A 23,352-nucleotide genomic window follows, 5' to 3' on the forward strand; every position below is an offset into this window, starting at 1 on the left:
TTATTATTATTATTATTATTATTATTATTGTTTTGCTACTGTGGGTGGCCTTGGCATTCACTATGGTGTGTGTTGAACTCGGATTTGCCAATGAGCACATCTAAGGCTAGAACTAAAAATAAAAAAATAAGAGACAAGTGAAGCCCTTTGAGGTGCTGGTGAGAGATCCTCAGAGAGAGAGAAGGAATCCGCTTTCTGGAGGGATCCTTCTTCCTACTGTTGAACTCTTTATTTATACCAGAAATAAGGCAGGAAAATAGATCCTTACGCATCTTCTCAGGGAAAAGAGGCTTCATACTCATCCAATCCAGCTTTTAGTGATAATCTGCATATGGGGGGTTTATAGATGATACAAAGCCATCTCTTCCTGAGCATCTGGTCCGTGGGTGTCCTGTGTCTCATACTTTGTGGGAACTCTAACCTATGGTCGATGGTGCCCGTCGATGAACCACCGATGGAAAAAAAGTGGCCTTTAGGTCAGATCGTTCCCCATTCACTATGGCGGGCCTTATGACTTGTTGAGTTGGGAGTTTGAACTGTGCCAGGCTCCTTTCACCCTTTTCATCATTGTCTCACCGTTCTGGGCTGGAACTAATTGATCAGTGTGTGCATGACTACTGCTTTGGATGGGGACCGATGCCTTAGATACATCAGCCCGGACCACTTGGATAACGTGTTCAATGTATGCACAGTGTGTTGCTTACAAGATCTGATTCAGATCAGTCTATGAACCAAACATTTGAATGCTGAAGCTGCTTTCTTGCTACTAATTTTATTTTTGACTTTTTAAAGGAATGATATTGATTATTCTTTTTATAATTATATCGATTCATCATGCACTTTGCCTGTAATCATTTATAGCCATGGGATTGTTGTATACAACCAAGAATGCCCTCAAAGTTGCTTTTACTCTGGAATCAAAGAAATTTTATCCCATTCAGGTTCACTTGTAAATAATATATATCAAGAATATGACTACATTAGGAAAATGTAACTTGAATGTTTATGGCCCTTTGTTTGGCGCACTTAAACTCAAAGCTTTTAATTTATATTTCATTTTTTTTGTTGTATCGCAGTTGAATAATGGACATTCCATGTATTATTTGTCGTTTTTTCCTGTTGTGACTTCCTAGGTTGTATTCCGATTAAAGAAGTTTTCTTTTGTGCTCTATTTTATTGGTTTGCATTTGATTTTCATATGTGGTGCTTGACGTGAACTAAAATCTCTTTTCTCATCCATGAAACTAGATTTAATAAATATGAAGATAACATTGAAACACAAGTTTGATTTATTTATCATTGTTAACTCTCCATTTTTTATTTTTATTTGAACTTGCTTTGAAGTTCTATATTCTTGCTTGATTGCGCATTTTATGGTTGTCAATTGCCCTTTAGATATGCTTCCCAAGCTGAATCTGCCCAGTAACCGCGCAACCTTTGCCATGCTGCTCTTTCCGTAGGACAAACGCCTTTCTTCTGTTGCAATGTGGAGTTTCACTGGTTGTCTAGGCTCAAACAATAATATTAAACCAAGCCCTAGTTCTTCAAATGGAGACTGCTCTGATGATGAAGTTTCCTCCTGCACCAGCAGAGAGGAAGGCCTGGAATGCCCAATATGTTTGGAGTCCTTCAACATTGTGGAGAATGTGCCTTATGTTTTATGGTGTGGTCACACCCTCTGCAAAAACTGTGTTTTGGGACTTCAGTGCGCTGTCGTGAAATTTCCAAGCGCTCCCATCCAGCTCCCTCTCTTCATTTCCTGTCCTTGGTGCAATCTCTTGTCCTTTCGACTAGTTTACAAGGGAAATCTCAAATTTCCTCGCAAGAACTTCTTCCTTCTTTGGATGGTTGAGAGCTTGAACGGTGACAGGCGTAAGTCACATTCTTCGCTTTGTGCAAGTCATCAACCCGCCCCGCACTCTAATGCCGGATTGTTTCTCGGAAGCAACGGATATCAGAATCACAATGCTAGAAGACCTTTCCAACAATCACAAGCAGGTAGTCCGGATCAAGCCAGTTCGCTAGTTCAGTACCTTAATGCGGAGAGGATCAATGCATCGTTGAGGAAATCCCTTGTTTTCTTCGTTCAGTTGACTGCTAAGTTTCCTCTGGTCATCGTTTTTCTCCTCATCGTGCTCTACGCCATACCTGCTAGCGCTGCAATTCTGGTTCTGTACATTCTCGTTACAATCTTGTTCGCCCTGCCTTCCTTCTTGATACTTTACTTTGCATACCCAAGCTTGGATTGGCTCATCAGGGAAATCATCAATTGAGCTCCAGAGATAACAAGTTTCGAGTTGGCTCATTATGGCATCTACCAATCATGCATAATTCAAATCTTATGTGCTTTGGTAATGCAATTTTAGCTGCTACAAAATATTATGTGTTGTAGCAAACCTGCAGAATTCAAATGTGACGTGTTTTAGTGACGCATTTTGATACTTTTGCATAATATTTATCATCAATGGATTTCTGTATTAATTTCCAGTACACTTCAGCAGAATCTGGTTTCTGGTTTTTGGTTTTTTTTTTCTTTTTTTGAATGGGTTAATCTGATTGAAAACTTGTGTACCCTGATTGATTGATTGAATGATGTTGAGACTGGTTTAGTTGTCCTTGGAACTAAAGTCTTTATTTGGTCTGGTCACTGTAAATTATATTGTGTCAAAAGTATTGTACCATGCTTGTGTAAGAATTAAATTCTAGAATTGTCTCTCGACTATTCAAATGTGGCCAGTTTTGCAATAAAATTTTGCAGTGCTTCAAATTTAGTACCTGACTCATGAAAATTGATAAAAAAAGTGGGGTCTCATGTATAAATCATGGCAAAAAAATGACCCAAATTTAATATCTCGATTATGTGAAATTGATCTCAATGTAAACCCTAGGGACCAATTAATTGAGATGATAGCATCACAAGTTTTAGTGGTGTAGAGTGAGATTGTCTAATCTTAAACTTGATTCATTCTATCATATATCATAAGTTGATTCATTTAAAAATTGAAAGAGAACTCTTTACTCCTATAAACATAATGAGCAGTAGTATGTTAATGGCATAATAAACCTAATTTTAGCTCCCCTGACCCGTTTCAAAACCATCTTTGCAAAGCAATTATAAGATCAAGGTCAAGAGTCGACATCGGCATCATGATTTAAAAATATTAAAAATACTTTTTAGCTATTTTAGTATTTTTTATTAAAAAAAAGAGTTCATATTTGTGTAAAAAAAAGAATTAAAAATTAAAAAACAAATAAGTTTTTTTAGTTTCTTTTCCATTAAAAAAAACATAAACCATAAATTGATTTCATTAGCCCCGAATTAAAACAATTAACTAAAAGTCACATAGCCTTGTTAGATGAGAAATTTTGTGTTAGAATATTGTAATTATGAAAAAATTATTTAATAAGATATTTATTTTAAAATTGGTATGTTATATTATTAATTAATTAATTAATATAATATTAATTTTAAAATAAATTTTCCCAATCACTCTTGTTCATCATGGGATACTATCTAAATGAAACTTTAGACATACTGAATGTAGCTCCATTGGTCAAATCAATTAAGTTTGACATATGATTTGTCTTTATTTCTATTTTCTTTATTTTATCTTTTAATTTATTGCAAAAACAGATTCAACATCATCTTTGATCCCACACCATTCACACTAAAATATGATGTTCTATTAAATCAAGTAAAATATGGCTAAAGATAATGCTTTGTAGAGCATGGTCAAACCTTATCTATCTTCTAATTTTAAATTATCAAAATATCGTTAATCATTATCTATAAATATCCTCATAGATCAAGATAAGTCTCTCTCTCTCTCTCATAAATATCCTCATAGATCAAGATAAGTCTCTCTCTATCTCTCTCTCTCTCTATAAATATCCCCACAAAAGAAGATGAGAGGAACAACCTTTATTAAATATAGACTAAACAAAGACCAATTTTGGGTAAATCAAAATCACTGGCAGCTAACCAACAAAACAACTAACAACATTTCCTTTTAGACATTTCTGTTTGCCTCCCTCATTTCTCGCGCTCTTGTTACTTTATTAGTGAGCCTTCCCTGCCCCCAAGCTGGCATTTCCAAGAAGGAAAAAAGCTTTTTTTTCTTACTTTTACGCTTGGGGGAGAAGAAGGGAGAGATGGTGGAGGAGGCTGGGCCTTCCCCATTGTTTGGCATACACATTTCTTCACTTTTTTGTTGAGGGATTTGTCTGAAAGGCCTTAGCTTTGCTGTTATTTCCCTTTTATTTTTCTCATTTATAGAGTAAGTGATACTGAGAGATTTTATTGTGCTCATCTCGGCCTCTGATTCTGCCATTTTATTGTAAATTGTTAAAGGTATGATCTTTTTCATTCTAATCAAAATCCATTACTATTCTCAAACAAAAAAAAAATAATAAGTTTTTATTTTTTTTATGGGGTAGCTCATATAATTCATATGAACAGAGATGAAATCAGGTTATGTCCAATTGCAAGAACCGTTTATTTGTTAAAAAAGTGAAATACAATGTAAACGATTTATAAAATATTATGATTATAATATATTTGAAATATTTTAAATAGGAAAAAGAGATTTGGAGTGGCAGCTAACCAACCTAAAAGCTAACCGTTCAGTTACCCCCTCCCTTCTCTTCTCGCGCGGCAAAACCATACCCCCTCTTCCCTTCCCCTTCCCCTTCCCCTTCCCCTTCCCGAAAGCCTTGCTACCTGCCGGTTTCACCTGAAACCATCGCCTTTGTGACGGAAAGGTCGCCATACAAGTCGCGGTTAGAGCTGGGAAGGCAAGGATTGGATCTCGACGTAGTAAGGCCTCCAAAACTCCGATCTTTCTCCTCCTTCCGCTCCCCTCCTACCAGAAACTATACTATTGAGGAAGGTAACCCTCTCTCTCTGCTGACCCACGCTTTGGCTTCTCTAAATCCCGTAAATCCGTCTTCCTACGGGATTTACAAATGTCTTTCTTGGAAAGCTTGGCTTTTGTTGTTGCTTCTGTTCTTGAAATCGAACGGGATTCGATTAAACGGTGTTTTCTTTTTGAAAATTGTGGTGAGTGGATCTTGAGGGACTGCTTTATGGCGTTGAATGGATTTTGAAATGATCAATCTCTATTGTTCCTGTCATTTTTATTCCCGGATGACTGTCAGTTTCTTTTGCTTGAATACGTTCTGCTCTTAGGAGGAATTACTTCTAAAATTGATGTTTTTTCTCTCCTTTTCTATGGCAGCTCACCAAACTCAATGTTTTTTTTTTTCTTTTGTCTATTGAAAGCGTGAACTGAAGGTGATTGGAATTTGTAATATTTTGTTAATATATTATATAAAAAACCCCTTACTTACTTCAGTGAGCACCAAAAGTGTTCTGTTTTTGATCCTGGCTTATCGTATCCCAGTGCTTATCGATTGATTTCAGTGTTTGCAGATTTAGTTTCTGTCAGGCATATCATTCGTTTCATTTTGTACATTGCTCCTTGGTATTAGGGTTCATCAGCGATATTTTGCTAGCGGCTTTTAGGTAACATATTATAAAAAAAATTACTTTTTTTTTTCGTTTGTTTTTAAGATTATGTAGTCTTGTTTTCATATGATCCTGCCTAAATCTATTGCAGAGATTAAGCTATGAGCGTTGATTTGTTTCTTTGATTATTTTAAGCTGGTTTGAATGAAATTATCAATCCTAGAATCAACACAAGCTTTGTTAAGCATGTATTGCAGAAGTCTTATTTTGCAATCAATCATCTTTACCTTCTGAAATTAGAGTAATATCAGCATGATTTCATAATTATTTTTGTGTTTTCAATATGTTATATACTGTTATTTGTTGAAGCCTGAAGAACCACTGGCCTCTTGTATTTTCTCTTCCCCACAGCTCGACATATGTTGTTTTTATTAACCATGTAGGGTGCTTTAATATGTCAAGACAAAGCAGATCATTATTATTAGTTTGAATTGGTATATATTTTTAAATATCTGCTGTTGCAGTCATAATCTATTCTTAGCTGTCTTATGAAAGAGAATGAAAGATTTTTCAGTTAGTTTTACATTGCCCCCTTCTCTGTTCCTTTTTCGTTTGCATGATAGTCAAATTCTATTAAAGGAAGATTTATATACATAGCACTCAAATTACATACATACCACTCAAAATCCTATATATTTATATATCTAACACCCATAATTTAATTCTTAAATACATACCATCTTACATTTACGTATGAAAGAATGTATTTCACTTTTTAAAAGTTATACTAGCGGTATGTGGTATTTGTGGTATTTCGAAAGATTTGGGTGATATAAATGTAGAAAGTAAAGTTTAGGTGTTAGATATGTCAATATTTAGGAATTGAATGATATGCATGTAAATGTCCCCTCTATTAAAACATGATCACATGTTGCTTGACCTTCCAGGTGTGTTTTTTTTGACATTGCAGAACTTAAGTTATTTGCTTGTTCAAATGTTTCGCCCTTACGAATGATGTTCTAAAATGGACAACAACAATGTGGCATCGGAAGTCATCTCCTTGAACTCATCGAATAAAATGTCGAAAGATGGGGTGAAGATAAGATGTCGCAGTCCATTATTGCTTTCAAATAGTTTCGGCAAAGTTCACTCTCGATATCTCAGTGAACCTATAGGTTCCTGCCATAATTTATGCAAGTATGGGAGGAAACACGGGTCTGAACACGGGGAAAAAAATCTCACTTTTAGAAGGTTCATGGCAAATAGTATTGATTTTGTGAAAGGTCCAACTTGTATTGACACAAAGAAAAAAATGTTGATTATGATGGAGCCTTCTGGTAAAGACAAAGTAGTGGAGCAAAATATTCAGCCAAAGGAAGTTGGGATATCTGATAACTCTGTGAATACTAATCTGTTAACTTTATTATCCAAACATCGAAGGGCTGTATCTTCGCCACAGTTCATGGTTTCAGAAGAACTGGAGCGGCGAACCGGATCATTAGCTAAGAAAATTGGGTTGCTTAATGATTCCATGAACATTGTTTCAGAGACTCGCTCACCAGCTCATAAAAGAATTGAATCTTTTGAGGAGATTATTCCTAGAAGCTCGGAGAAGAAGATTCAGTCACAAGTTGAAGATGATGAAAAGGGTCAGATAAACATTGTTGAATCCGAGAAAATTATCAATGTTGACTCTCTGGCTCTTTTATTTGAAAGTAAAAGCAAAGAAATTTCCCCACAAGTGATTCTCCCAGAATTTCCAGATAATGAAATAATTTATGAGAAATTTTCAAATGGTAGCAATAACAAGAAACAGGTAAATCAACCAAAAGTTTCATCATTGCCAAAATCCACTCCTTTAAAAAGCAACATTCTCAAACAGAAGAACTCATCAGCTTCCACGGAAGCTGAGTTTGGAGACAACACAAAACTCGAAGTGATGAAACAAAAGAATTCAGTTATCATAAAAAAATCTGCATCTTTTAAGCTTCAAACTAATAATCAAAACGATTCACTTCTTTCTAGAAAAGCAAATAGTACTGCAGCGCCTGCAATACCTTTGAATGTGAGAACTCCATTGATGAGGTCCCAATCTCAATTGAATACTTCCAAAAGCATGAATAATAGGATGAATCGGGAAGAAAAAAGGGCAAACAGTAGTGAAAAGCCTGAAATTGGGGAAATGAAGTTATTGAAGCCTCAAAAGACTCCTATTTGTTCTACCGCACCCGCCTCTAGTACTGCTTCAAAAAAAGAAGATAAGAGACATGCAATAAGGACTTCAGCTGCTCCACAACTAGCTGACAACTCTTCCTCTCCTTACAAATTAAAATTTCAAAGAGGCAAAGTGCTTGAACACAGAACACCTGATACTACTGCCCCGAAAAGGCTTAGATTCAATAGAGGGAGAGTCCTTGGTGAAAATTCCAATGCTGAAGCCACAAAGAGAACCTTCAGGAGGAAGAGAGACATTGGAGGCTCCAAAGAACATAATTCAGATGCTCGCGCTGCCACGATGAAGAAGGTCAATTCAAAAGCTAAAACAAGCATTTTTAAGTATCAAGATGCAGAGGTGAAGAAGGAGATTCGAGGCCTTCTCAATTATGTGATTGAGGAAACAGCAAGCAAGCTTGTTGAGGCCAAGAAGAGTAAGGTGAAAGCCTTAGTGGGTGCTTTCGAGACTGTGATTTCGCTCCAGGAAGCCAAACCAGCATCATTGGTATGATTTGTCTGTTTAGTTGCATGCTCTTGTTCAAATTGCTACTAAATGTCTGGTATAATGTAAAAATATCTAAAATTGTTCTTATATGTATTAAATAAGACTGGAACTGTATATCTTTTGTGGGAAAGCTTGTATTAATATTATTTTTATTAATGTGCTCTTATATCTATTTTTTCTATGAAAAATTTGTACAATCTTTGATTTTTATGAAATGTTAATTGTGTGCTATTGTTTATGTAAGTTTTCCTCTTTCATTCTGAAATTTGAATTATGAATTTTCTGTATGATGAGACTTATGCAATATGTGATATACAATGCTTGATTCTTGATCTTACATGTGGGCATGGTAGAGGTGTTACTGAAAATTAGAAGAGCCATATTTTAATTAATAAAAACTTTACTTACGAAAAAATGATTTTAAATATTGATAACAAGGAATGCATTTATATACCCTATGAAAATTGTTCATCTAAAAAGAAAAGTAAAGAACTGATAAGTCTAAATATTATTATTAGATTGCAGTACAACATTAGCCATTTATAATATAAAAATGATTTAAAACAATGTAAATTAAGTTGCCTTCTATAGAGAATTATGTAACAAATGCTGAAGGTGCAAATTTTGACTGAAGCATGAGAAGTACTAAAATTAAAGTAGTTATATAACGCTAATTGTTATACTTGGTAATAACTAGATTTTATATAAATTTTTTTCTTAGCTTCCAGTCATTAATTTTAGTTTATTTTTTTTTTCTTTTCTAATCCTTTTACATAAAATTTATTTGCTTATTTTATTCCTTATATTCTAACTTCCTTTTGCATTACAAATCACCTAAATTTATTTTCTAATATTTTATCTTGAAAAGCTATTACTTTTTAACCATTTTTTTTTAAATTATTCTTAGTTATCCTTTTTTTTTCAATTTAAGTTCAGTTTTGTCTAACTCAGTTAAGTAACAGAAGCAATTAAGACAATCTTTAAGCATGGCACTTCTCTCGAAATGTTTGTCGCAGTAAGTAATTTTTACAATGAAATTTGAAGAAAACCATTGTTTTGTGAATTTAAATCAGAAACAGAAACATTTATGGCGTATTTTCATGGCTGACTGCATCTTTATTGCTTTCTCCTTTGTCATTAATTCATCTTTTCGTTTTGTATCATCTGCCACTGCTCTTGCTCCAGAAGCAATCATGTCGATCCTTTTCATTTCTTCACGGAATTCTTGTAATATTCGAGTGCGCCTCATTTCCAATTTCCTCTGAAATGTCCATTTTGAATATGTTGTTAGCAAGTAAAATTTTCATGCCAAGGTAAAATCAAACAATTTCATTGATTTGGATACTTCTCTTTTGAAAATTTTGAGTACCAACATTTTGAGATATGACATTCTCTTCATTTTTAATTTAAACATCTTATTTCTAGCCATCCGATCAAAATCAAAGGGCTATAATTCGATAATTCTAGAATTGGTCGGTTATTTGAAAATCATTTAGAATTGTGTAGAAAAAGATTTGAGCTTGGGCCGAACCAGTCGAATGACCTGTTAACATTGAACCGGTCAAACCGGCCTGTCCGATCCGATTTTTCGGGTCTTTAGTTTTCAAACTTTAGATTGAAAGGGATCAACTTTAGTTTGTAAACCAAGTTAAACCTCTTTTCTTTCCATTCGTCGTTTGGCTTTCACCTTCTTCTCATTCTCCCATTGCAAAATTGTTTTGTTCATCTTTTCGTGCCTGAAATTTATTATGTCGAAAACACTTTCAGTTATTAACAATAAATTTCATGAAACCAATCATTCAATAGACGTAGAAATAATCTGTTATATGTTTGCTACCTTTTCCTTATTTTCTCCATTTTTGCCTGCTCCCAAAGGTTTGCGTTTTTTAGGCCGTTTGTTGACTGAGTTCTATCCCCATCAGGAAATCCATAGCTAGAATATGGTGGCACGAGTTTTTTTGTGTGTGGAGTCTTTTTAACGCTTGGAGTTGAACTCATTGTCTTTTCCTTCAGATTTGCAGCAGATTTCTGTTTCATTCTTTCATCTAATGCTGATAACTTTCTCTTGAAACTATCACCTGAACATGAGATATCAATAGTTTAAGGATTTTTTTTTCATGCAGAGCCAAAAAAATTCACTTACATTTTCTTTAATCTCTTACTTGATGTCACTTCTATGTTGTTCACAGCTAAAGTTTGTTCCTTTCAAATGAAGACAATCGAAAATGGGATTTTATGGAAAAATGGAAGCTGACCTGCTACTCTGCCATCTTCTTCTTCTTCTTCTTCTTCCTTGGCACTGAACCATCTCGAAAGTTTTCTTTTGTCTGTTGACCTGTTTATTCTATCCTCCTTCCAGCTTTTGGTCTTGGTAAGGGAGCTTTCAAGCTCATCACTTTTCTTCTTGCCTAAGAGTCCCTTTTCTTCCTCCAACATGATAGCGTATGCAGCAGCTGCAATGGCTGCCCCAAACTCAAGATCAGCAGAATCATCTTCCTCGTCCTTTTGGCTGGAGAACGATCGTCGGTACCAGGATGTTGCCTTTTTCCTCTCTGCACAGATGAGCCATATTGTTTTCTTTCTTGCTTCTAGGTGGATCCTTTATTAGCTTATTAGATTATAAGTTTCTTTGCTCGATTTGAATTTTCAATTATGCCGAAAATTTCCATTTTGATTTAGCAAACCATTTCTATTATTCACATGTAGAATCACTAGGAAAGTTTGATAAAAAAATTAGCAGAAATAGAATCAAAAGTGTAAACGGTCCTAAAAATGTCTTCTTTGTATGAGTACCTTTCTTGAAGGGCGGTATTCTTCCTTCCTGGGCAGTGTATGAATCTTTCTGGTTTTCATCAGAAAACTTTACCCTATGATGGAAATTATATTTACTCAATCATAGCTAAGTTCTTTCACCTTCAGTTATCTAGCGTATGATTTGATTAACAGAAAAGAAGCGGAAAGAAAGTTATTTCAAGCAAGATATAGCTTAAACTCTGCAAAACATAATTTTGGGGCTTTGAATTCTACTCTGATGATAAATAATCTTAGACCCTATTGTTTAAAACCACGAAGATGAAATACCTTAGTTGTTTAAGCAGACTGTCCATTCCTAATGCTGCACAGCAAATGTCTCAACCAGTTATTCTGAATTTGTCAGCAGACCAACCTTCAGAGCATAGCCTTTGTTTGGCTTATCTCTTGAGGAAGAAAAAAGAGTTTTCTCAGCAAAGTGAGGCATTGTTTGTTCTGTAAGTATCTACTTGAAGCAGGGATGAAGGCAGGGATGCCTTTTCTATTCGAGTATTCTTCTTTAAGAAATATTATTAGATTACAGCATTTTGCTTTTGCAGCTTGCCTTTGTTGCCTTGGGCAATGAATTTTTTTTAGTTATTTGCTTTCTGTTTTTATTGGTGGATTATATCGTATGATGCATGGTTATTGTATAATATGAAGATTTGCAGGCATATCATTTAATTTGTATGTATTTACATATCTAACTGTTGAACTTTAATTTTTATATGTATGCTGCCATATTCATGAAAATGTGTATTTAAGTTTTTTTTTTAAGTTAAAATTATGATATTTTGGACGTGATATGAAAGCGGTATAAATATAAAAAGTAACGTTAAGGTGTTGGATATGTAAATACATAAAAATTGGGCGGTATGTTTGTAAATGCACCTATTTTTTATTATTATAGGATGCAATGAAAGAGTAGATCGTAAAAAGGACTATTTTTTTTGTCCTCATAGCAATATTAGTATATCATAGACTCGATCACCTCAAATATCTTTTACAAAATTGCGTATAAACTATTTGAGAATGCATGCCTGTAATTTTGTAAGTTTGTTATGTAAAATACAGTTTATTAAAGAGGCGGTGAGCAATTTTTGTAGTTAATATGTTTTTAAGCATATTGAAAATTTCTCGTTGGATCCAACAACATAAACGGATTATGATTCCCAACCTGTGGAATCCTGTTTATTTTCACGATAGCAGAGCTGTCTGTCTTAGAGCACACACTCTCTCTCTCTTATATTATTCTCTTTGGGTGTTATTCACAGACAAAATGACAAATGTATAAATATAAGATGTCATTGGGCATCTTGGCACTCATTTGACAATAAATAAATAAATAAATAAATAAAGGTTCATTTTACTTGAAAGTAGTCCAATCATTCATTTCTCAAATAAAGCTGTGTTATTATTTTTTTCCTGATTTTATTTAGCAACTCAAGTAAAATAGATCTTAATTTATCTTTTTTATGCGTATATTTTTTCTAGGGTGGCACTGCTCCTATTTAAAGTTATGTTTTCCTCCATTACATTGTAATTTTCTAATGTAATTTATAGTTTTTATTAAATATATTTAGATTCATGACGCATAAAAGTCAATTTTTACATATAACCACTTAATTTCTAAGAATTTACATATATAACACCTAAATTTCAATTTTTACATGTATAATTGCTATATTACACATTTTAGAAGTTTAAAGAGTGATACTTTTTATTTGATATGAAATATTTGGGTGGTATAAACAAAAAAAAGTAAAATTTAATTGGTAGATATATAAATACATAAGAGTCGGGTGGTATGTTTGTAAATGCAATTTTTAAAGAAAATTTTATATTTCTAGCACACAATCATTACGTATTTATCTCACACATAAATTTTTCATCTTTATATAATTAGCATTTTGGCTTTTAAATTTATGCATATAAATTATGTATTAAAAAAAAAAGGTCATAATAATCCTATTTTTTAGCATCCGATAGCGGCCGAGTGTTCAGTTTCGAGGGAGCTCGAATTTGAGAGCGGGGTTCTTCACTTCTTCGGCGCCATTGAAGCGGGCAAAGGAAGGATAGCACCGAAGTTTCTTCCCATTCCCCCACTAAGCAAGATGAAGACACTACAGATATGGTATTATAGGTCGACGCCATTTTCTAGATGCCCGACAACTGCTTGTTTGAATTCCTCAGTGATCTTAGCATCCCCCAGCTTCAAATCTATTTCTACTTCAAGTTTTATATTTTGAAAATAGTGATTTTTCTACGTACAGACATAAAAAAAGGGAATTTTGATGGTTAGACAGAGCGGCGATGCTTCGATTTTACTCCGCAATTCCTTCCTCATCTTGTGGTTTTCTAGCAGAAAGAAAGTCGATTAGAAAGCATAGAATCCCTGATATAAGATGTTTCTATCGGGACATGGAAATTTTTGGTTCGATTACACACGGGAGTTTTTTGAAATTTTCTTGCACACATTGTTTGCTTTCATTTTCAATGATCGGTGGAACTGATTTTAGAAGACTTCGTAAGCCTTATATTGTGCAAAGGGGACGCCTTGCTGCACAATCCAGCTTTTGTTGTGGTTTAGTTGGCCAAGTAGGAACAGGATTGGTGCTTTTGGATAGAATAGAAAATGAGAAATTTAGCGTCAAGGAATCTCATAAACAGCAGATACCCGAGGAGCTTGATAATGTGCCCTCCTCTAACCTTCAAAGTAGATTCAAGATTTCTGAACTTAAGTTACAATTTTTGGAGGAGAGAGATGCACATATATTGTCCGAAAGAATTTTGAGCCTCAGTAAATCTAACAAGGTCAGAAGTGCACTTGAGTTGTATCTCTCTATGGACATTGCCGGCCTTAGAACCACTGCGCATGCTTGTAACTCTTTGCTGGCTTGTCTTATCCGTAACAGGTACATTGATGATGCCATGGTAGTTTTCGAGATGATGAGGAAGAAGGGGTTGCCTACTGGCCATACTTACAGTTTAGTACTCAAAGCTGTTGCTGATTCTCAAGGTTACAAACCAGCCATGGAAATTTTCAGTTCATTAGAAGATGAGGGAGTATCTAAACATATCTTTGATATAATTGTATACAATACAATGATATCAATCTGTGGGAAAGTTAAAAACTGGGTTGAGACAGACAGGATTTGGAGAAAATTCAAGCAGAATAACTTGAATGGAACAATGATCACTTATTCTTTATTAATCAGCACATTTGTGCAGTGTGGTATCTCTGAACTAGCTCTTGAAGCTTACCATGAAATGATTACGAAAGGATTGGTGCCAGATGAGGACATTATGAAGGCGATTGTTGCTTCGTGCACTAAGGATGGAAAGTGGGATTTAGCTTTTAACATGCTTAGAAAGATGCTGGAAAGTGGCATAAAGCCTACTGTAATAACCTATAACTCAGTGATAAATTGTCTTGGGAAAGCTGGGAAAGAAGCTCTTGCCTTCAAAGTTTATGAATTCATGAAACTTTCAGGGATGAAAGCTGATGCTTGTACATGGAGTGCACTGCTCAATGGTCTATATACGAGTAAGCGATATGCCGATGTGCTCAGACTATTCGAGAGTTTTAGAGCTTTATCAGCTTCTACGTCATATTGTCAGTTATACAACATAGCTTTGATGTCATGTCAGAGACTTGGGTTATGGGAACGTTCGCTGCAGCTCTTATGGCAGATGGAAAATAATGGAATGGAGATTTCGACTAAATCTTATAATTATGTCATTCGAGCTTGTGAAACTGCAAGGAAACCTGATGTTGCATTACAAGTCTATCAGCATATGATTGACCAGAAGCAAACCCCTGATACTTTCACGTACTTATCACTAATAAGAGCTTGCATCTGGGGATCTTTGTGGACAAAAGTGGAAAATATTTTAGAGGTACTGTGAATTTTTCAAAGTGTTACATGTATAAAACTGTAGTTAATCTATTCCAAAGGCAATTTTTTCGTGTCCTGTCATTTCATAATCATGAAATGAGAAAATAGAAAAATAACTCTATGTAGTGGTATTAAGAATTCATAGAACAAAACATCGAAGTGCATCCTAATGTCTTTTTCAAAGAGGTTCATAAGGCAAAGCTACTAGTATGATTTGCATCAAGTCATGAGAAGTTGGTTCTCTGATAAAATCATTGATATTGAAGAGAATGTTTCTAAGATTTCATGGTTGTTTTGATCGTCACTCAACAACATACAAGGGAGATCAAAGCTTCAGAAGCTAGATTGTTCAATTGAATTGTCAAATTACAAAATCAATTTGAATTTGAATATTATATTTTATTTTTGTTATTTTTTATTTCAACTTAAGCTCGGGTTAGAATAATTCATGCCTCATTCAGGAATGGATCATTACAATTCCAATTGAAATTGCCTATTTATAAGCTCAAAATCCTACAGTGAAAGCAATAAAAAAATCTTGAACTCCAAATAAAATCTCTTCCTTCCCATTTCCATGTTTTTTGACCAGTTTGCCCGTACTCTCTATTCTTTGCTCCTGCCTTTATGGCAATCGTCAATGCCTAGACTCTACTTCATCGTTGCTTCTCTTTTAAGCTTGTCATTTTTTCATTGCTTGTTGTTGCAACCGCCTGTTAGCTAATGTTTGTTGTGTTTGCTTCCACTTTTGTTATCATGTTGTTAGTTCACTGTATGTGTTGTCTCTTGGCTTTCCAAACACAAAATGAAAGGTAATGTGTAAGGCTTCTTTTTCCTTTAAAGCTTTTAATAACCGGAGTATTCATGACTTTTCACTGTATGTGTTGTCTCTTGGCTTTCCAAACACGAAATGAAAGGTAATGTGTAAGGCTTTTTTTTCCTTCAAAGCTTTTAATAACCGGAGTATTCATGACTCGTATATCATAACACATATTATGTGCATACAAATGTCATTTAATTAGTCAAATTTAAACCAACTGCGACAATAATTTTTAAAAAATATATTATCCATTTGATAGTAATAATTTTATCTATCTGAAAACCCCAAAAAAAAAAATCAATGATATAAATAGTGAAGTAATGAAAAAAAATACTTAAAAATTAGAACACTCATATAATGAGAGGCCATACAAATGTCATTTAATTAGTCAAATTTAAACCACCTGCGATAATATCTTTTAAAAAATATATTATCCATTCGATAGTCATTATCGCGGAGAAGCTTGTGAGAAGCATATAAGAAAAATAGCATGCAAGAGAACATTAAATGAACTGCTAAGAATGAATAGCTATAGTGGAAGTGAATAGATAACTAAAGAGAAGCGACAATTATGACTAAAAGAAACAATGAGTAGAAGTAAACATTTGTGCCGAATTATTACAGCAGGTGTTAAACCGAACTGTAAAATTTGAGCCAAAATTTTGTTTCCGATTTTTTAATCCAAGCCAGGCACATTGCACTATGACACAAAGTAGGTATGACTCGTGTAATTTGCTGCTAGATTTCGCTTCACAGACAAGTAATATGCATGGCCAGCAATACTTTGCTTCCATTTTAAAGCATATTTTTAATAATGTTGATTGCCACTATTTGTCGCAATTAAAGTTGCCTACTAATGCTAATTGATTGCTCTAATCTGTTTGTGAATTCCAAATTAAATTTAAAGAAGTGTGTTTGAAACGGTGTCGAAAGGATACAAAAGAAAGATAAGTGGAAGTGTTTCTTAAGTTAGCAAAAACATAGTGCAAAAATTAAGCTTGACTTAATTTCTAATCAAGTATTACACCACTAATCCTTAGTGCATGATACAAATGAAAAAAAAATGATATAATGACACAATAGACCTACTTCTTATCTTGAAGATGCATTGAAAGCAAGTAAACAGATGGACAAGTAGAAAAAGAGGAGGAAGGAAGCCAACTAATGGCTAACAATGATTCTACCATGAATCTAGCCAATTAATTATCTGGATTGATGGATCAAATTACCATTATGTTGGATGGTTGGGGATGAAAACAACTACTTCTATTGTGATTTGCAGTCTGATTTACATTCCTCCTCTCTTTCTCTTCCATGCCAACTTCAAACATGAATGAATGAAAATGTGGCTATCACTCGTGATATCATAGTGCAAAAATTAAGCTTGACTTAATTTCTAATAAAATATTAGACCACTAATCCTTAGTGTATGATGCAAATGAAAAAAAAATGATATAATGACACAATAGACCTACTTCTTATCTTGAAGATGCATTGAAAGCAAGTAAACAGATGGACAAGTAGAAAAAGAGGAGGAAGGAAGCCAACTAATGGCTAACAATGATTCTACCATGAATCTAGCCAATTAATTATCTGGATTGATGGATCAAATTACCATTATGTTGGATGGTTGGGGATGAAGACAACTACTTCTATTGTGATTGACAGTCTGATTTACATTCCTCCTCTGTTTCTCTTCCATGCCAACTTCAAACATGAATGAAAGAAAATGTGGCTATCACTTGTGATGGAAGGATATGGACATTAAAGAAGAAGCCAAGATTACTATTTCTGATGGGATGGTTGATGTCGAGAACCTGGATGCATGAATTGAGTAGTTGGAGACTTACTTCACTTTGTACGAGTATGGCACACCCATCGAATGGTTTTCCTTACCCGGACTAAAGTAAGCAGCCATGCCCTAACATAATGGAATGATTTCAACTAAATATTAAATAATTTAGGAGATGCTCAAACAGCCAATGCATTGATGGCTTTATACTATAGGCTATGTAAAAGATTGGTGGAAGAAGTGATTTCGTTTGAGAAAGTGCCAGGGGTAATCTGTCTGAAGCACACCATATAGCTCTACTGACAATTTGTGTTTTAAGACTTTAATTTTAAATTAAAAATGAACTCTGCTTGTTTCTAATTGTTGATCTCAATTAGGCCAGTATGATAACAATTGCCATAAATTGCTAGAACCACGAAAGAAGGTAGTTTCCTTTTTTACCTAAACAAAGAAGTAAAATAAGAGCAATAATGGCCCTATCTCATATAAAAACCTGTAACCATTTATGAATCTGCACTTATAATCCTAAATTTTTTGATATTATATATGACTAATATGAGTCTATGTTTGCATTGATTTTTATGCTCTCCTCTGTTTATATATTTGAATGCTTGTCATCGATAATCAAATTCTGAACTTATTTATCGTCAATACAACAGGTTATTCCGGTTGATGCTTCCCTCTATAATGCACTTGTACAAGGATTTTGTTTGCGGGGCAAGATTCTCCTAGCAAGGCAAATGTACAGAAAAATGCGTAGCATTGGACTCAAGTCAGATGGGAAAACAAGAGCTATGATGCTTCAACATTTGCCAGTCATGCGGCATATTAGGTGAATATTTAGTTTTATTGTTGTAAAAAAAAAATCAAATTATCATGATTTAACATAATGTAAAAATTGCTTTCCTTTACAGATATCGAGATTAGTATTATTAGTCTTCATTGAATTTTATTAAATCTATGTTACCATGTTGGATATCTGGGTAAGAATCTCATAGAAACTAAAAACTAGTGATATTGAATGATCTTTAATCAATCAAGCAAATAGAAAATTTGGTAAACTACTTTTTAATCTAACATACTTTCTAATGCTTTATTTTCAATTCTAAGAGCTTTTCTCAAGCATAAAATTTTACTTAATTATTTTTTATCATAAATCTTTAAGTTTAGCTTTATGGTTTTACCTAGTTTGTTGGTTGATTTGGAAGTATATTTTGGTATATACATCTATCTCCAAATTGATATTTAACATCTATTATGTACAGAATAATTTGATCCAATATTCACATTTACTCCATTGTACTTTATGACATTTCATCTGGAACAAAAATTATAGTGCATATAGAGAGAAACTTTTGATATGAATTTTATTTTTAAAACAATTGCACTAAAGATGACAATTGTTTTAATCTAGGACAAACAAATCTAAGCACCACAAATATGTGATGGAGAAATGTCAAATAATCTCATGGATAAGAACCCTATAATTTAAATGAATTCAGTTAAGAATGAACTATATTCATGAGGCTTGAAGGTACAAATAATTCATCATTACATGCATTTGGAATAAAAACCCTAAACATAAAAAAATCTATAAAATCTTTTTTTAAAAGGAAACAATAACAGAGAAGAACAAAGAATATCTGACCAAATTTGAACTAATATAATCTGTCTGAAGCACACCATATAGCTCTACTGACAATTTGTGTTTTAAGACTTTAATTTTAAATTAAAAATGAACTCTGCTTGTTTCTGATTGTTGATCTCAATTAGGCCAGTATGATAACAATTGCCATAAATTGCTAGAACCACGAAAGAAGGTAGTTTCCTTTTTTACCTAAACAAAGAAGTAAAATAAGAGCAATAATGGCCCTATCTCATATAAAAACCTGTAACCATTTATGAATCTGCACTTATAATCCTAAATTTTTTGATATTATATATGAGTCTATGTTTGCATTGATTTTTATGCTCTCCTCTGTTTATGTATTTGAATGCTTGTCATCGATGATCAAATTCTGAACTTATTTATCGTCAATGCAACAGGTTATTCCGGTTGATGCTTCCCTCTATAATGCACTTGTACAAGGATTTTGTTTGCGGGGCAAGATTCTCCTAGCAAGGCAAATGTACAGAAAAATGCGTAGCATTGGACTCAAGTCAGATGGGAAAACAAGAGCTATGATGCTTCAACATTTGCCAGTCATGCGGCATATTAGGTGAATATTTAGTTTTATTGTTGTAAAAAAAAAATCAAATTATCATGATTTAACATAATGTAAAAATTGCTTTCCTTTACAGATATCGAGATTAGTATTATTAGTCTTCATTGAATTTTATTAAATCTATGTTACCATGTTGGATATCTGGGTAAGAATCTCATAAACACTAAAAACTAGTGATATTGAATGATCTTTAATCAATCAAGCAAATAGAAAATTTGGTAAACTACTTATTAATCTAACATACTTTCTAATGCTTTATTTTCAATTCTAAGAGCTTTTCTCAAGCATAAAATTTTACTTAATTATTTTTTATCATAAATCTTTAAGTTTAGCTTTATGGTTTTACCTAGTTTGTTGGTTGATTTGGAAGTATATTTTGGTATATACATCTATCTCCAAATTGATATTTAACATCTATTATGTACAGAATAATTTGATCCAATATTCACATTTACTCCATTGTACTTTATGACATTTCATCTGGAACAAAAATTATAGTGCATATAGAGAGAAACTTTTGATATGAATTTTATTTTTAAAACAATTGCACTAAAGATGACAATTGTTTTAATCTAGGACAAACAAATCTAAGCACCACAAATATGTGATGGAGAAATGTCAAATAATCTCATGGATAAGAACCCTATAATTTAAATGAATTCAGTTAAGAATGAACTATATTCATGAGGCTTGAAGGTACAAATAATTCATCATTACATGCATTTGGAGTAAAAATAAAATGAACATAAAAAAATATATAAAATCTTTTTTTAGAAGGAAACAATAACGGAGAAGAATAAAGAATAGCTCACCAAATTTGAACTAATATTTTTCGAAGAGAAAAATAAAGTGAAGCAAAGAAACTCTCTCACATTAATTGCAAGCAATAGTACTTGGAGCTATCACGCACACACGCTCTCACTCTCTCTCATCTATTTGGTGGCAGAAAAAAGCATTGCGAGAAATCATTTCAGAGAAAATAAATGTTGTACCTCGCTTGATCACACTCATTCATGTTTGTTTGCGTTAAGTTATTGTCCACAAAATTTCTTATAAGTCTCATGAAAGAAACCCACAATCAACTAAATTACAAAAAGTAATTAGGGTTTGAAGAAAAAATTAATAAAACTTGCTAATGGTTTAATTAATACCTATTAATCTACATATAAAATATTCTATATTATTAAGAAAAAAAATGAATAACCAAGTTTGTACTTAAATGCCCAAAGACTTCTTCTCAACTAAAGGTCCTAAAGTGTATTAATTGTTGCACAAATAAATTATGTCTAGGCATTGCATAAACTTGAGGAAATGGATCACCTTGGCAAGCATGTCAACAAGATTGTGCTTCATGCGTAACTTCTAAATTTAAATTTCACCATTCTAAACATTGTCTTTGATGAAATGATACCTAATATTATTATGCCTAATTCTCTCTCGAGACATTTAGTCTTTAGCCAAGTAAATAGTACTCGAACTATCACATCAAGTTCTTTATTCAAATGCAATTCTTCTACTAAACCTTTGAACTAAATATCCTTCTTAATTGTTTAAATACCACGTACTCTATCTTTGTGTTGGCTAAAACATCCATACAAAATTAAACCTTTAATTGATGGCACACACCAAGAAACTGAAAGCATACCTAGGCCTTGGTCTCCTATCAAGATCACAAACATAATTAGAATTAAAAATTTTTGGTATATATTAAATCTTAGCATGTAGTGCCTCTGAGATACCTCAAAATCCATTTCATGGTTTTATTATGTGCTTGATAATCAAAATCCATTGTCCATCCATCTGCTTACAACATCGATAATATATTGATATTCAAATCTGTAAGCATAATACTGCTAAATACACTAGCATAAGATATTCTAGCGTATTATTCTTTGGTTTATTGGGGAAAAGATGACGCTGATGTACAAAAAAGATAAGCGCCAGTCTTCATAATTAATCTTTCTAAAACCTTTTCAGTATATATATTTTTCTAAATAGAATGCTTACCTCGTATTAATGTTCAACTGGGAGATTGTTAAAATGTTTGGAGCTCAAGTACCTGTTTGATTTCAAAATCATTTTAAATTAATGAAAATGTTGTCTGATGTTAAGAGGTATGGAACTAAATTTTTCTATGTTTATCACATGCAACTTTGATTTCAATTTCAATTTAAATCTTTGAAAATCTTGATCAAGATTTGACCAAATTTATTTTTTATTTTCATGTTTGGCGGCTACCATACTTATTTGTTTACGTACAATTATGTTCTGTATATCTGTCCCCCATATGTTGCTTTATAAGAGGAGATGAAATCAATAGCTGCAATTCATCACTTTTTCTTCTCCTCCATTCAGCTAGGAGTTGTGGTGGAGGTCAAAGAAATATGAGACTGGAGCGATTGGAAGCTGGTAATTATCTTAGTTTGTGTCATGCAATGGGATTTCTTTATTAGATGGTTGACAATGGCCATTAATTTTTAAATATGATAGTTAGAAATTGGAAACTTTTTTAAGAGAAAATGAGAGACTGTCACAAGTGCTGGTGACCAGTGAAATGGTTTGGCGTGAGCGACCACAGACTTTTCTGTGTCTCTAGTGATCATAGTCGATGGAGGAGTTATGCTGAAATTTCAAGCGAATATGGAAAAATATATGGAATTATATTAGTTCGATAAAAATTGAAGAAAATAATTCAGGACAATATTTGTATCTAAACTATTGAATATTTATTTTTTATGTTATTATAAATGTAGTTGGATCTTACCAATTCACATAAATTCTCATGTGTTATTATTTGGCCGCTCTCCTTACCAAGTTTTTTTTTTTTTTCAATTTTCATAATAATCATTTCTCTGGGCACACGGTCTTCCCCTATGTTATAATCTCTACTAATAAATTGTAAATCAAGTTATGCTTACACAAGGATGAGAAAACATTCTTGAAGTTTGCATGTTCCTTCTAGCTAAAGTCGTTTACGATTAATAATGCTAAAATCTAATACTATCTCACGTTAAGTTTCTTCTTTGTACTTGAAGGTCCATTTGCAAGCCATGGTTCCTCTAACTTTAAGGAGTTCCATGGTTCCTCTAACTTTAAGGAGTTGAATCAATTTCTACGTTTTATATTTTTGCAAAAACTCCAACTTTGCTATCATATATAGTCCTCTGTTTTGATTCTCTTACACTAGCAACTTTCTCAAAAGTGGATAACTTCTGATCACTTGTAGAATCTATAAAACTGAAAGTTTATACAACCGTTCAAGAACAAGATGAATCTGCATAATCATATTCATAAGGTGGTTTAATTACCACCTCAGCCTATAAAAAGCAATTATTTATCTTGGCCATGGTGTTCTCTTATATTCTTTTAGCTCTAAGCATACTAGGTTGATGTTGTGAAAAACGACGACAATAAAGTAAAAAATGGAACGAGTAAAATTGCACACAGAGAAAAAACATCAGAGCGACACACGAATTTACGGTATTCGGCAAAATTGCCTATGTCCACGGAGCTGCAAAAGATTTTATTTCTTCGAGGAATTACATCGTCGAGCGCCTCGACATTTACAAGAAAATCTCTCCCTTCCTCCTCTCTCTCTTCCTCTCTTTCTTCCCTCTCTTCCTCTCTTTCTCTTAGGGACTTG

General features: G+C 33.4%; 4 protein-coding genes across 5 annotated transcripts; 3 read left to right on the plus strand and 1 right to left on the minus strand.

Annotated features, from left to right (window-relative positions):
• The first annotated feature begins 1,346 nt into the window (after positions 1-1,346).
• On the plus strand, positions 1,347-2,487 carry LOC110025845. The gene has a single exon (XM_020726517.1). It carries the CDS (start codon positions 1,485-1,487, stop codon positions 2,271-2,273), a length of 789 nt encoding a protein of 262 aa, XP_020582176.1. The 5' UTR covers positions 1,347-1,484; the 3' UTR covers positions 2,274-2,487.
• Positions 2,488-4,616: 2,129 nt separating this feature from the next.
• Positions 4,617-10,501, plus strand: LOC110025843. Its single transcript, XM_020726513.1, has 3 exons — positions 4,617-4,889; positions 6,438-8,186; positions 10,376-10,501. The coding sequence occupies exons 2-3, from the start codon at positions 6,492-6,494 to the stop codon at positions 10,397-10,399; spliced, it is 1,719 nt and encodes a 572-aa protein (XP_020582172.1). The 5' UTR covers positions 4,617-4,889; positions 6,438-6,491; the 3' UTR covers positions 10,400-10,501.
• LOC110025844 (inner centromere protein-like) lies at positions 9,186-11,374 on the minus strand. The gene is made up of 6 exons (XM_020726516.1): positions 11,268-11,374; positions 10,980-11,053; positions 10,442-10,738; positions 10,024-10,264; positions 9,841-9,922; positions 9,186-9,447 (listed from the first exon to the last, which is right to left on the minus strand). The coding sequence occupies exons 1-6, from the start codon at positions 11,291-11,293 to the stop codon at positions 9,256-9,258; spliced, it is 912 nt and encodes a 303-aa protein (XP_020582175.1). The 5' UTR covers positions 11,294-11,374; the 3' UTR covers positions 9,186-9,255.
• On the plus strand, positions 11,359-18,396 carry LOC110025842 (pentatricopeptide repeat-containing protein At3g29290). 2 transcript variants are annotated; one of them, XM_020726511.1, is made up of 3 exons: positions 11,359-11,434; positions 12,956-14,876; positions 18,144-18,396. In XM_020726511.1, exons 2-3 carry the CDS (start codon positions 13,290-13,292, stop codon positions 18,318-18,320), a joined length of 1,764 nt encoding a protein of 587 aa, XP_020582170.1. In that variant the 5' UTR covers positions 11,359-11,434; positions 12,956-13,289; the 3' UTR covers positions 18,321-18,396. The 2 variants fall into 2 exon arrangements, with proteins under 2 accessions (XP_020582170.1, XP_020582171.1); XM_020726512.1 differs by lacking the exon at positions 11,359-11,434 and having other exon boundaries at positions 12,918-13,110; positions 13,250-14,876.
• The last annotated feature ends 4,956 nt before the right edge of the window (positions 18,397-23,352 follow it).

This window comes from Phalaenopsis equestris, unplaced genomic scaffold (genome assembly GCF_001263595.1).
Source record: "Phalaenopsis equestris unplaced genomic scaffold, ASM126359v1 Scaffold000335, whole genome shotgun sequence".
NCBI classification, from domain to species: domain Eukaryota; kingdom Viridiplantae; phylum Streptophyta; class Magnoliopsida; order Asparagales; family Orchidaceae; genus Phalaenopsis; species Phalaenopsis equestris.

What these genes read in the sequence shown, in the direction of transcription:
- LOC110025843 (XM_020726513.1), top strand. Translation starts at nt 6,492, where the DNA reads ATGGACAACAACAATGTGGCATCGGAAGTCATCTCCTTGAACTCATCG. An exon ending in AAGCCAAACCAGCATCATTG is followed by an intron (nt 8,187 to 10,375) that starts GTATGATTTGTC and finishes TGTTGTTCACAG; the next exon opens with CTAAAGTTTGTTCCTTTCAA.
- LOC110025844 (XM_020726516.1), bottom strand. Translation starts at nt 11,293, where the DNA reads ATGGACAGTCTGCTTAAACAACTAAG. An exon ending in AATACCGCCCTTCAAGAAAG is followed by an intron (nt 10,739 to 10,979) that starts GTACTCATACAA and finishes TCATCTGTGCAG; the next exon opens with AGAGGAAAAAGGCAACATCC. An exon ending in GACGAATGGAAAGAAAAGAG is followed by an intron (nt 9,448 to 9,840) that starts GTTTAACTTGGT and finishes TGGACATTTCAG; the next exon opens with AGGAAATTGGAAATGAGGCG.
- LOC110025845 (XM_020726517.1), top strand. Translation starts at nt 1,485, where the DNA reads ATGTGGAGTTTCACTGGTTGTCTAGGCTCAAACAATAATATTAAACCA.
- LOC110025842 (XM_020726511.1), top strand. Translation starts at nt 13,290, where the DNA reads ATGCTTCGATTTTACTCCGCAATTCCTTCCTCATCTTGTGGTTTTCTA. An exon ending in AAGTGGAAAATATTTTAGAG is followed by an intron (nt 14,877 to 18,143) that starts GTACTGTGAATT and finishes TCAATACAACAG; the next exon opens with GTTATTCCGGTTGATGCTTC.